This window comes from Branchiostoma floridae, chromosome 18 (genome assembly GCF_000003815.2).
Source record: "Branchiostoma floridae strain S238N-H82 chromosome 18, Bfl_VNyyK, whole genome shotgun sequence".
Taxonomy (NCBI): Eukaryota; Metazoa; Chordata; class Leptocardii; order Amphioxiformes; family Branchiostomatidae; genus Branchiostoma; species Branchiostoma floridae.
The window spans coordinates 13,231,818-13,245,120 of record NC_049996.1 but is presented as its reverse complement, the minus strand read 5'-3'; the positions used below and the strand labels follow the sequence as shown (position 1 = coordinate 13,245,120).

At 39.9% G+C, this 13,303-nt stretch overlaps 2 protein-coding genes across 4 annotated transcripts in view; one reads left to right on the top strand and one right to left on the bottom strand.

Moving 5' to 3' along the window:
- The window catches only part of LOC118405915 (bax inhibitor 1-like), a 50,816-nt gene extending 43,707 nt beyond the window's left edge, over positions 1-7,109 (bottom strand). The window contains exon 1 of the mRNA XM_035805768.1: positions 7,003-7,109. Within this exon, the coding sequence (XP_035661661.1) occupies positions 7,003-7,064 (62 nt within the window). The 5' untranslated portion in view covers positions 7,065-7,109. The remainder of the gene's footprint in view (positions 1-7,002) is intronic.
- LOC118405913 (dipeptidyl aminopeptidase-like protein 6) overlaps positions 1-13,303 on the top strand; it is a 239,590-nt gene that overhangs the window by 15,028 nt on the left and 211,259 nt on the right. The window contains exons 1-2 of one of the 3 annotated variants that reach the window (XM_035805755.1): positions 4,119-4,893; positions 5,678-5,710. The exons of the other annotated variants lie outside the window; for them this stretch is intronic. Coding sequence (XP_035661648.1) covers positions 4,834-4,893; positions 5,678-5,710 — 93 coding nt within the window. The 5' untranslated portion in view covers positions 4,119-4,833. Of the gene's footprint in view, positions 1-4,118; positions 4,894-5,677; positions 5,711-13,303 lie in introns of those variants that run through there. 3 annotated transcript variants of the gene reach the window in all.

Sequence of the window (13,303 nt, the reverse complement as noted above, 5' to 3'; positions counted from 1 at the left end):
AGTCGACCCTGGCCGACTGATGAGGAAATGTGTATGGATTTCCCAATAGTCAATACCCACACAGTAGACTTCCCTCCATGGATCGCTTGAAACACAGGAGATAGCATTGCAACTAATGAGCCTGTGCTTTTATGTCGATTCTCCTTACTGCACATGTCAGGAAGAGGGGGGAGGGAGGCACCTAGGCCAGTATCTCACAACATTACTTCAAATTAAGTTACTGTACTACTACTAGTAGTAGCATAAAGTAAGATCGCGTGGCGCAATCGACAGCACGTTGGGCTCAGGCCCAAGAGGTCCTGAGTTCGCATCCTGCTGTGTCAGCGATCTTGTGCCCTTGGGAAAGGTACTTTACATGACTTTTCTCACTTAACTCAGGTGTAAATGAGTACCTAGCGCTGCGGCTAGTGGCAGTGGCAGCCCATAGGGGCATCCTTAGTCAGAAGTCCTCCTAGGAGACGGAATCTCCAAACAACAAAAAAATTTAAACCTGCATCTGCTGGGGCCATCTTACATGTTGCATACAGTTGCCCCTGTAGGACTTACTGCACTGGTAGACGAGAGGGTGGAGAAGGAAGTGCACACCCCTCCTTCACCTTAAAAACCCAAGTGCAGGCCAGGCAGACGGGTCGCCTTAAATCCGTCTGCCTACCATTGTCTTCCGAGACAGATGGATGCCAAAATAGTAGCATAATGATTATCTATTTTGAATTGCTCTCTACATACATCATATTGCATTGTGTGAAAGTCCTATGATTGTGAACTTGGCAGAATTTGGAAATGTCTTCATATGTTATGCAAATCACTTTCACATTTACATATTAATTTATGCACATTCAGGATGTTTAAAATTCAAATGCTTTCCAATTTATATGTACCTACTATAATTAGTATAATCACATTAAGTTACATGTATTATCTTAAGATTTGCTCAGTACACACAGAAATGTTCCCGGTATTTTTATATTCGCGATTTTTGCAGTGGCCACTTCACCACAAACTTAAAGCCACCGCGGACATTTTTCCATAGTTTTTGACTACAGTCTATGGCGCTACCGGGAACTTAAAACCACCGGGAAAACTCCATTTTCCCGTTACCTCAAAAGTAAATCCCCACGAAGTTAAATGAAGTACAAAGCAGTGTATTCTGTGCCTTATCGCTGAGATAAAATAGCTTATGCTGTGACAGCTTTACTATTATAGGAAGTCCTAGGATAATGTCTGCCTTGCCGTGAATGACAGGCGAATTATATAATATAGGACCAATCCATACAGTGGCAATTCCCCGCAGAAATCATGAAGCGATCACCGATACCAGGGCCAGTCGGCTGGGATATTAAATTTCCCCACGACAAGAAGAGAATAGATGGTAACCGCGATGGAGACAGACAATGATAAAGTGCACACATGAACGGTTCACGGACCAACTGCCCTGGGCTGACCTATCAATGTGGATATCTGGTATCCAAGTACGCAGAAGTGACTGAGGGATTATAGTATAGGCACTTATCAGTAAATTGGGAAAACCATTAAGATAGGTGGGAAAACGGAAAAAAGATAGTCTGTCGTAAATTTCTTTTTTTTTACCTTCGCTAATAACTTGAAAAAGATTATAATTAATATGTTGTCAAGTGAATAAGTGTGTACATTGTATGTGTGCATACAGCTGCTAAGGGTGGATTGTGTGTAAGTGGTGCGTACCTAAAGCCGGGACTTGAAATTGGACCTAAAAATGTTTAGGTCCAAGTCAAAAAAAAAACCTAAATGTCCGGAGCCAAGTCCGGACTTGCAAAAAGCAATCTGTCACTTATATTCCCTTTCTTTTTGTTCTAAACCATCTAAACCTTCCATAGACAGTGAAATTTGCACTGGAAAAAGACAAAAAAACAGTTCATGTTTACACTGGCTGTCTATTATTTTCATGTAATTTTCACAGTGCATTTCAATTCATGCTACATGTAACATGCAATTCTATATGCACCGCCCCCTCCCCCTCATCGATGATGGACTTTAAGTCCGGATCTGAATCTGAACTGCTAGACCTAAATCCGGACCTGAACCTGAAATTGAGTTTAGGTATGCACCACTAATGGTGTGTAACTTGATATGTGGGTCTAGGTCTTTATGAGACCTCAAAATGACTAGACTTTGGGCCTCCTACACACTTGCTATGGTACTGCAATGGATCTTCCATTTTTGATATCTTGTGTCATGATATTTGAGTTCATGTAAGAGAGACAAAAGTCGTGTAGCTATATATATACATGTACTAGGTTTGTCACCTAAAACAAATTTAACATAAAGAAAGGCTTCAAAACTCACTAGTATTTTAATCTCCAAAAGTTCCTTTCTGACACTGGATAGCTGAATTTTTTGCAACTTTTTTTTCAAATTTTGTTCCAGAAATAGCAACTGAATGTTAGAAATGCATAATGTATAGTGGCAATTGTCGGAGTACTGATAATGGACTTATTATTCATACCCATGTACGTCTACAGTGCACTTTTTTCCTAGGACAAAAATATAATAACGATTTCTATAATTTTTTTTTATGTACAGGCAACACTGATTCAATTTGTTAGTTGTCTCATTAAAAAAAACAATTATTTATATTACTGAATTTATATCTCTTCTTGTCTAAACTTAAATTTCCATGAAAATATCTGAAAAACAAGGAAACAATTTGGTGTGGCCAATTAGTATATGACTAGGTTCCTACCCATTACAATTCATTCAAAAGTGTTCGTTTTTATACTTTTATATTGAATTGATACACATGATATCAACAAGTTGAACAAAATGTAGAAGAGAACCCTGGTGGGAGTAGGTATAATTGCTTATCTCAAGTTCCTCACAAAATACATCTGAACCAGTACATTCGACCCTAATATCGAGCTAGAGATGCAAGTGAATTCTAGATACTTCAAGGTTTTCAATTCAGGGATCGAAATACTTTTTTATGCTACATGCAAAATTGCAAGTTGGCAAAATTTTTGCGTGCAATTTGAAAAATTTACATGCAAAATACAACAAGGCGGCGATTGCGACGAGGATCGCTAGCTTGAATCGGCGAATTTTGATTACATCTAGTGAAGCTACGGAAGAAAGTTATCACCAAAAACAAGAAAGGGAAAAAGACAGACGTCAATGTCGTTCTGTCTAAGAGTAAGGTGTCTAATTCCTCAGTATTTTTACTATAGGCCAGGTATTTTCAACATGCAAGGTTGCAAGTTCAGAATATTTTTACCCACAAATCTTGACAATTATGTGCAAATTGCAAGTTAAGTATGTGTATTTCGAACCCTGCAATTGTTTAATGTTAGAAGTTCCGTCAAGTCTCAATATGCTCTGACATTATGCCCCTGGAAAAGCACTTATCAAAATAAGTTGAAATCATGTAACTTTCCTCCCTTCACTCAGGTGGAAATGAGTACCTAGCTTCAGTTAGGGCCGTCCCTAGGATAGACATTAAATGGAGGCCCCATGCACTTGAGACCAGCTACACTTTGGGAACCTAAAATCACACTAAAAATAGTAGGGAACCATCATCAATTAAATATGACCATATAAGCAGCTTGCCTTGAGATTCTCAGTACAAATCTGGTATGTTACGCCATGAGGTGTTTTACTGGGTATGTGATACAAACAGATGAATTATATCGTTTGTGCATGTACATAACGGACAGACCTAGACTGGCGTGGCATGTTAATGTGCATGTAAAAGATTATACGAAATGTTCATCATATATTCTGGACACTAAGATACCAACAGCTTCTCCAGTATTTGCTACCAAACTATGCTCACAGCGTGCAAAATACCCACTTGCACACTTGCACATTGCAACCACTTTTTGCTTGGTGCAACTAACTTCTAAACTCAGGTTGCACAGGGTGCAACTTAGGACCGAGGCAGCTCCATTTCGTATCAGCCAAACATGTATGTATTGTACCTTTTGTTTAAGAAATTAGTGAATTGTAGGTGGTGCAACTTGAAATTCAGTTGTGCAACCTAGTTTTTGCCTCAGGTTGCACACTGTGCAACCTGGCTCAGAAAAGTATTTTGTACACTGGCTCAATACATGTACATTTTGTACTTACTAAGTCATCATCATCATTAATCATCCTCTATGAGATGCAGCAAGTAAAGTCCGACTTCCAGAACAGTCTGTCTTCCATCACTGTGAGAAGTTACAGGCCATCTAGACCAGTTTCTGACTCAATAAAGTTCTTCAAAGTTAGCCTTGGGCGACCAACATGTTTCTTACATAAATCGGGTGACCAGAACAGGAGTTTTCCGACTGGTTCAATACCACGAGCCACATGGCCGGCAAGGAGTAGTTGGCGTTGTTTAACAACAGAAGTAACATTTGGTAATGATCCATGTAGCTGACTAGTAATGGCTCATAGTATACAAGCAAATAGGTCACTGTTTGTGGTACAAAATGTATTCTTGAATAGGACGCATACAACTTGTAATAACATATAGTGCTCACCAAAATAAATGCCCTTCTGCAAAATTAATTAAACCAACATGTCTTTTTTAAAATCATATCTTTGCTTTTAACTATAATAACAAGCTAACAATAACATCTATAGTTGTGCATAATTCTGAATCCCACGTGCCACCCAGCAAACATATAGTTAAGTCGTTAACGAAACATCCCTTACAAAATGATCTCATACCAGTAATGCTCACAATATCCCTGTGGTTACAACAAAAACTGGTCATTTGGATTTGGAAGGAAATTCCGGTCTCCCAAAACAGATTGCTCGGGGAGCCAGCGGAAAATTTGGTGGGATTTTTGGGCCAGTATTGCGAGAGTTGAGAACGACATGCAAACAAACACTGCTGCTAGTAGTGTGGGAGACACAACTCTGACCTTAGGACATTCAGTAAGTATTATAATTACTACAGAAGTCCTTCCTGCTAAGATTTAATGATCTATTACAACTATGATGGTGTTTTGAACAAAATTTCTAAAAAGCATATATTGGACTATAGTAATACTGAACTAGTGTTTGTGTGAAATTCAATGCAGAAATGTTCCTGGTGGTTTTAAAAATCTTTTATGTTCATGGTTTTTTATGGGGACCACTTAACTGTGACCTCAAAATCACAGAGAAAATTTTTGTTGTCTTCTCCCTGTCCACCCCCTTGTCCAAGTGCTACATGTATAGATTTCTGTATATACATTTGCACACTGTACAGTATTATGTTGTGTTGGTGACACCTGTTACAGTGAAGATGCATGAGTACTTACAAAGCACAAACTGAACATATACACATTATGAAAGAAAATAGACACACGTGTCCAGTGCACACGTTTCATGCAGTTCTTGTCCCTGTGAGACTTAGTGCTCCGGTAGACGAAAGGGTGGAGAAGGAATTGCACATCCCTCCTTCACCATAAAAAGTCATGTGCAGGTCAGGCAAACAGGTTGCCAAACCCACAGGCAAATGCCTTTTGTCAAAAAATTTCACAGGAGAATTTGAATCCGACATTATAGTGCTATCACAAACTCAAAACTACCGCAAACAATTGAATACATTTTCTCCCTACTGCAAACTTACATGTCAATCCCTATATTACTAGGTTATAGCTACAAACTGAAAAAAAGACATCTAGAGCATATTCTTACATGTACAATTCTCTGATATGCTTTGTCACTATTACAGGCCACGGAGAGGACAGAGGCCATCTTTGTAAGGGTAGGAACATAAACAAGCAAAATTAGGTGTTCATGTTGTCACAGTGACACAGTTGTATTGGCATTGTTTGTGCTTTCTGTTGTTGATGGAGTTTTTGTCATTGTACAATATAGGATCGTTATAAGTAGTTGTGATTTGGTGGTGTTGAACTTGTGTATTGTGAGGTGGAGGTAGTATAATGGTGTACGTACCCTGTAGTTACTGTAGATGCAGAAATGTTCATGGTGGTTTTATGTTTGTGGTTTTTGCAGTGAAAGCCTCACAGCAAACTCAAAACAGGCACAAAAATTTTTGGGCCCTACCAACTTTCAATTGAGAAAATATGATATTATTGTAATTCTTCATTAATGTTAGAACATGGCCACTACCACTCAGCCAATCAGAGCCCTTCAATTACTATGTTTATAGTGCAGAAAAGTGTGGTACTATGAAAAAAGGTGTGGTACTATGAACTCATTTGCATGAAATAAAACCACACATTTTTCATAGTACCATACTTTTTCTGCACCACTGGTCAGCTCACACTGCTCTATTCTCAGGTCATCTCTTCTTTTTTTAATATGTTATGCAATATCCTGAATATAAATTGTCCTTGATTCATTTCTGTCAATGTCTGTAGCCTCCATGCATCATACTATGATGCCTGCGAATGATTGACTCATTCATTCATTTTGAGACAAAAAAAAGAAAATCTTCGGGCTAATGGCCATGTTCTAAAACAGAACATGGGCACTCGGACATACTATGGGAAAATAGTGTTGCCTGCCAATCCAGGGGTTCCTTAACACCCTCGGCTTCATTTCAGTGTGTTAAACTTAAAAGAATCCCCTTCTTGTGGGCGGAGCAATCCTATTTCTATATTTTCCCATAGTACCAGGGTTCTAGCCAGGATTTCTTTTTAGCGTAGTGGGAATGGCATGGTGTCAAAGTGACCAATCAGTAGATTGGTGTGGCCCCTCCACGGTCAGATTTTGACAATGTATAGTTAAAAGTTGGTACTCTGTTAACATACATGTAATTTGAAAGATTTTTTGGTCAGTTTTGAGTGGCATATCGTCATTTTTCATTGTTCAAACATTGATTAGACATTGTTGAACAAGCAAATGATAGCAAAGGACCACTACACTAGTTAAAAATAAAAGCGTAGTGGCCCTTATTTTAGCATATAGTGGTCACAAATTTTAGCGTAGTGGCCCACTACCCTAAAATGCACTAGCTAGAACCCTGGCCGCTACCATCGTGACATTGATTTAACTGTTACTTGGTCATGTGCTTGGTTAAGTCCTACTCACAGTTGGGAGAAGTCTGTGAGAGCCTGGAGGTTGATTTTCCTCTGTCCAAACAAGGCGTCCATGATGTCGTCTGCTTTCCCTTCAGTCAGTCAAGAGTTCCAGACACTGTGTAGGACAAAATGTAGTATGTCAACATTCGTTCAGGCTTCCAGAATTTAGCTAAAACACTTGGTCAGATTTGAGAACTTGGCATTGAGTGTTGTTGGGACCATACCATGCAGTAAGCCTTGCTCAGTGGGCATTGCAAGTATTGGATTTAATACCAAACAGTATATACTTCTGTTCACTAACAATTATAGTTACATTATAGTTATAGTTATATTTTAATGCCCTATCCGAGGGATATCCCTAGGGCTAGGGCTGGGTACCGGTATGGTGTACCGGTACAAAACCGTTTTTCTTATTGGACCGGTCCGGAAAAATCAGACCTGAAAAAAATTTGTTGGGCCATATGTTAGACCTGTTGGAAAATGAGCAGATTATATGATCAGGCATTCACACGTTTTGGGGGCTTACCGGTTGAAGAAAATAACAAGGGCCAATTGCAAGCAGAGTCTATAGTATTTTCTACGAAGTTTTAAAGTCAATCGTACAGAGGCAGATAGCCTTGTACAATTTTAAAACATCAGTGGGAGAGAACAATGATAATATATGATGGCCTGGTAGTCAATAGTTCTGGGTAAGGATTCACTACAATATGAAAGTGTCTGCGTTGCTGTCTATAGTAACGTTACTAGTACGTGTAGTTGTGAAACTCCTATAATTTTTTCACCAAAATCAGAACACCAAAGAGACAACCTTCTTCAACACACAGAACAAAAGTGACGGTTTCAAACGTTTTTGTTGTTGTTGTTGCTTTTTGCAATTGCTTAGCAACAGAGTAGTGCCATGGTGGAACACATTACCAGAAGAAGTGGTTACAGCACCTACAGTAAACAGTTTTAAGATGAGGCTAGATAGAGCCATGGAAGATCACCCCATTATGTACAACTACAAGGCTCTGGACAGACCACATAAACCAACCATGTCGGTATGCTGACCGAACAGAATGAGGAGCGGTTTCAACTGGCGCAAGACTCCTACCTAACCGAAGACTCTACTCTACTCTATTCTACTCTGAGATAGATTTATACCGATCTTTGCTGCAGAATTTTGAAGAAAAATTATAAAACCGACGTCACAATCACATTTGTTTATTCTTTTACTTCGAAGTCAACTACGAGAATCTCTTTTTTCAGTATAGCTAAGTATAGTTACCGTAGTCATCATTGCTTGTTATGATAACTTTACAACACTGCTACATAAAGGGAAAACGTCTGTCAAAACTCAAGAATTTTTCAGTTTCGAACCGCCCCCCTCCCCATAGCAGACAACTTCCGTGTTTCGATTCCGGGCATATTTCGATCAGAAATGACACCTTCGAGGGGATTATCACATAAGACACCTATACAGCACGCACGTCTTTGATGTCTAACGCCAAAATAAAGCCAAAACTCTGTTAGAAGTGCAATATACAGCACGCACGTCTTTGATGTCTAACGCCAAAATAAAGCCAAAACTCTGTTAGAAGTGCAATAATTATTACAAAGGTTGGCTGTTCCTTCTTATGTTCTTATGCCCTCCGTAAATAGATGCATTGTTTTCAGCAGTTTTAACACAGTAACATCTGATGTGAAATGCTGAAATTTGTAAAAATGACTTAGTTCAAAATATTGAATATCATTTCGTTCGTAATGATGTTTTTTGGAGAAGGAATGGACAAGTAGTACAGGGGTAATGTTCACTTGTCTAAAGAGCCTGATAGCAGGTCAACACTGACGTTGCGATCGTTGATTGGCTGGCGTCACCTGGCGGAAATACCCGACGTGTACCGAAGGTTCTCGAAGGTTTCCGAACCTACGACACAAACCTGTCAAGTTAGTTACGCAATAATGATATGATTGTATGGATGGTATTTCGAATTCTTCAGCACGTCTAGCGTCTGACATCCATGAAAACATGGCTTCCCTTTGCAAATTTTTCACGGCCATCGAATGAGTTTATATCAGGTCAATAACCTGCAGGTCAGTAACCTGCTGTGTAGGCCAATGAACAGGTTGTTTAATGGCGCCGACTAACGGGTGTAAGAATTATGACACCGTGTGTTCAGTCTTGTTAGATCGAGATACCAGCAGTCATGATGATACAACACTTTTTTCGTTGAAATGCGCGAACTAAAGCGTCCGTCGTATACACATACGCACACACGCGCGCGCGCGCACACACACACACGCACACACACACACACACACACACACACGCACGCACGCACGCACACACACACACACACACACACACACACACACACACACCTGCCTACCGATGGTCACATATACGTTTACGTAGTACACACACAGACGACATACATAGACACAGACACACGTACGCAAAGAGGCACGCACTGATCACACACATGAATTGTGAACACACACACAAAGAGAGAGAGAGAGATGGAGAGAGACGGAGATAGAGGAAAAGATCGAGAGAGAGATGGAGAGAGACAGAGATAGAGAGAGAGATAGAGAGAAAGAGAGAGAGAGAGAGATGTACACGCCAGCAACAAGATACAGGGTTGTTAATCGATTCCTACGTCAAATCGTTTTCCTTGTTACCCTTGTTTAAAACCGCAGTCTTTCAGTCTGTCGATATCTGAGCGACTCTGAGAATGATATCGCATTGTCATCACGTCTCCATGACAACCGCAATGCGACACCGAGTAGGTTATAAGAATTAGATAACATATCAGAGAAAATAACTTATCAGGGAAACTGCGATAGGACAAGAACGTGCCATTGGAAATTGATCGATGTGTTGGTGAATCAAGGCCAGCAAATATTACTTCAATGTGTCATTCGACCCACCAGGGAAATCCACGGTTGTAATTAACGTCCCTCCTGTGCGACAGAGCTAGATCACGTCGGTTTCCTTCCATTTGACATGATTGATGGATTCTACCGTTCAGTTTTAGGTCAGGTCGTTCAGGCTTTCTATCAGCAGGCCAAGGGCTTTGACGAGAGCTTAGGTTACTAGAAAAGTCTCTCAGAATTGCCCTGAAGAAGGGGGCAGACGATCACCGAAACGTCGGTGGGAATAAAGCATTGGTTGTGTAAAAAGAGTCTCTTTATTCAGTGACGAACGACGTAACAACCTGATGAAACTATTCACGGATAGAAAAGTCTATCTACATATAATCACACTGACAGTTAAACACGAAATCTGAAAGTTCTTTATTGCAGGCAGTAATTAGTTCACAGCATATTAAAACTAGAGTATATAATATAACGTTATATACATCATACACACATAGAAACATAGCACTACATACTAAGTCTCCAGTATTTTCTAAGTAGGTGTTGCGGAAGAATAAATCCACAGACTGTAACATTTATGTGTAATGGTGCTAGAGGAGTGGAAAAGCCAATGTACAAAACAGTATTTGCGCCCTTTGGCAACAAATATTTTATTGTAACGATGCTATTATTTCTTTTTACTCTTTCGAAAAGGCCAATGCGTTCGACCAAGGATAAAATACCTCCGGAAATGTTCGCCTTGCATTCAGTAGGTCGAGAGTTCGATCCCCAGCCGAGTCCTACAAAGACTTTTAAAAGGGTACATGCTAGGGCTGGGTACCGGTACAGAAAATTCAGGTCCAGGTCCGGTTCAGGTCCAGAGGATCAGGTCCAGGTCCGGACCTGAACCTGGACCTGATTCAGTATGTGGAAACTTGTGCATGGACGATACTCAAAACAATGGTCCATTTTGCTACAAAGAAATCTGTTTTGTGTAGTATTCGACTCCCACAGCCGTTTTAAAAATCCTACAAGGCTAACTTCCTCTATAAGATTGACTGCAAAATTTGGCAAAATGACTATAGAGTCTACTCTGCTTCGCTCTTGTTATTTGCCTAGAACGGTAACCCCGAAAATGTGTGAATGCCTTATCATATAATCAGTTCATTTTCCAATCGGTCCAACATCCGGTCCAACGAATTATTTCAGGTCCGGTTTTTCTGGACCGGTCCAATGAGAAAAACCGGTTTTGTACCGGTACACCGTACCGGTACCCAGCCCTACTACATGCTGCTTTCTCTGCTTAGAACCCTGCACTAAGGAGAAAGAGTATGGGTACATCACTACCAGCGGACTAGCCCCCTGCTGTAGTGGCTAGCATAAACGTGTGGCCCAAGTGCTACAGAAATGGAGATGGGAGCCCATAAGCATTTGTTACAGACTTGCGGGCAACTTTAACTTAAGTACAATAAGTGTTTATTGAATGATGCAAATCTACGGTCTAATAGTTTCTTTTGTGATCTTTTGGAAGTTGTTTGGAAGAAGTTATCCTTTGCTTTGACCAACCGTTGTGCGGTTGGGTTAACGAACCAAAATCACTACTTTGTCGGCCCCAAAGTTTACCTGAGCTAAAATACTGTCAATGATACGCTAAGGCCAGTATATAACGGGGGCCGCCCTAAGACGGTTCCCGTCGTAAGATGGTACGGATTTTTTGCTGATCTTATTATCCATAAGTACGCCGTGTTTGTTGCCACTGACTACGCTGATTACAAAGGTAAGTAGAAAGGCCGACATTTGCTTGAGAGCAAATACAGCATATTTCAGCCATCTCCCTCCCCATGCAACAATAGGCTATTTCAAAATCACCCATTTGAAAAATCACTTTTACTAATGACGGTTTAACCCAAAAATGAGTCTTACAAAATTCCCCCATTCAAGAATGGACTCCGAGTGCACCCTATGTGAATTTGCACAATAGACCAGTCCAGAAATACTCCCACTGAAACCTTGGCCTTTTGAATAAGAAACCAAATCCAAAATTGAATTTAGCAAAAAAGGTCCCAGTGCATAAAAAGGTATAATAGACCAGTCTAAAAACACTTCCACTAAAATTGAATTTTGAATCATCACCCGTTCAAAACTGAATTTGAAAAAATCCCCCTTCCGTGTGCAAAAAATGGACTCTTCCATGTAAAGTAGAGCAGTCCAAAAATACATCCGCTAAAATAGGACTTTGACATAATCACTAAAGTCCAAAAAATGGATTTTTAAAAAAAGCCCCCTCTATGCAAGAATGGACTCTTCCAGAACACCCATGTAAAATTGCAAATTAGACCAGTCCAAAAATAACCCTACTGAAAGACTTTGACAAACTAGAAGTCACCAAAGTCCAAAATATGAATTTTGAAAAATCCCCCCTCCGTGCGAGAATAGACTCTTCCAGCACACATTCTGTAAAATTGCAAAACAGACCTGTCCAAAAATGCATCCACCGAAAGACTTCACCAGTCCAATGATGAATTTAAAAAAAATGAACCCCTCCGTGTAAGAATGGACTCTTCCAGATAACACCGGGCTCGCTGATTGGCTGCCACCCCCCCCCCCTCTTTAGGATATAGATTCAGGCTAAGTGATTGGTTACCTATCTAATTAGATTAAATAGACATATATGCCAGTAGGTGCAATCTGCAGCTGGGGGTCAACGACCTTAAGGTCATTGACCCCTCTGGCTATTTGAAAATGACAAAAAAATCCCCAAATATATCATTTTGACGTAGTCTATGACAAAAATTATACATGTGTCATTTGAATAAATATCTAGTGCACCCTTTTACCAAAATTTAGGTCATTTGGTTTTAAAACCAGAGCACAAGAGCCAAAAGTGTACTTTTTGGTCATAAAATGGCCAAATAATCGCAAAATTGAGCATTTTATTGTACCGTATGCCTCAAGTGTTATTGAATCCATGTGCGCATATGTCTAGGGCACTCCTATACTAAATTTCAGGTCATCCGGTTCTAAAACCAAGGTACAGGAGCCAAAAGTGTCGTTTTTTGGTAAAAAAAATGACCAAAAAATCGCAAAAATAAGTATTTCGTTATACTGTACACCAAAACTGATATTGAATCTATATGGGGGACTTATCAAGGCACATCTGTACCAAATTTCAGCTCATTCGGTTATAATACCAGGGTACAGGGGGCCCAAATATACAGTTTTGGTCTTAAGATGACCAAAAAACCTTAATAAAATCATTTAAGAGACAGATATGGAAAAAATGAAAAAAACGTCCGAGGGTATTGGCCCACTCTACCCTTGTGCCAAATTTCAAGTCATTCGGTTGAGGAACAAGGGAAATACCGTGTTCTGAAGATTTGACAGGAGAAAGAAAGAAAGAAAGAAAGAAACATTACGAATACAATATATTTCACCATACCTATGGTATGGCTGAAATATAAATAAACCAAGTC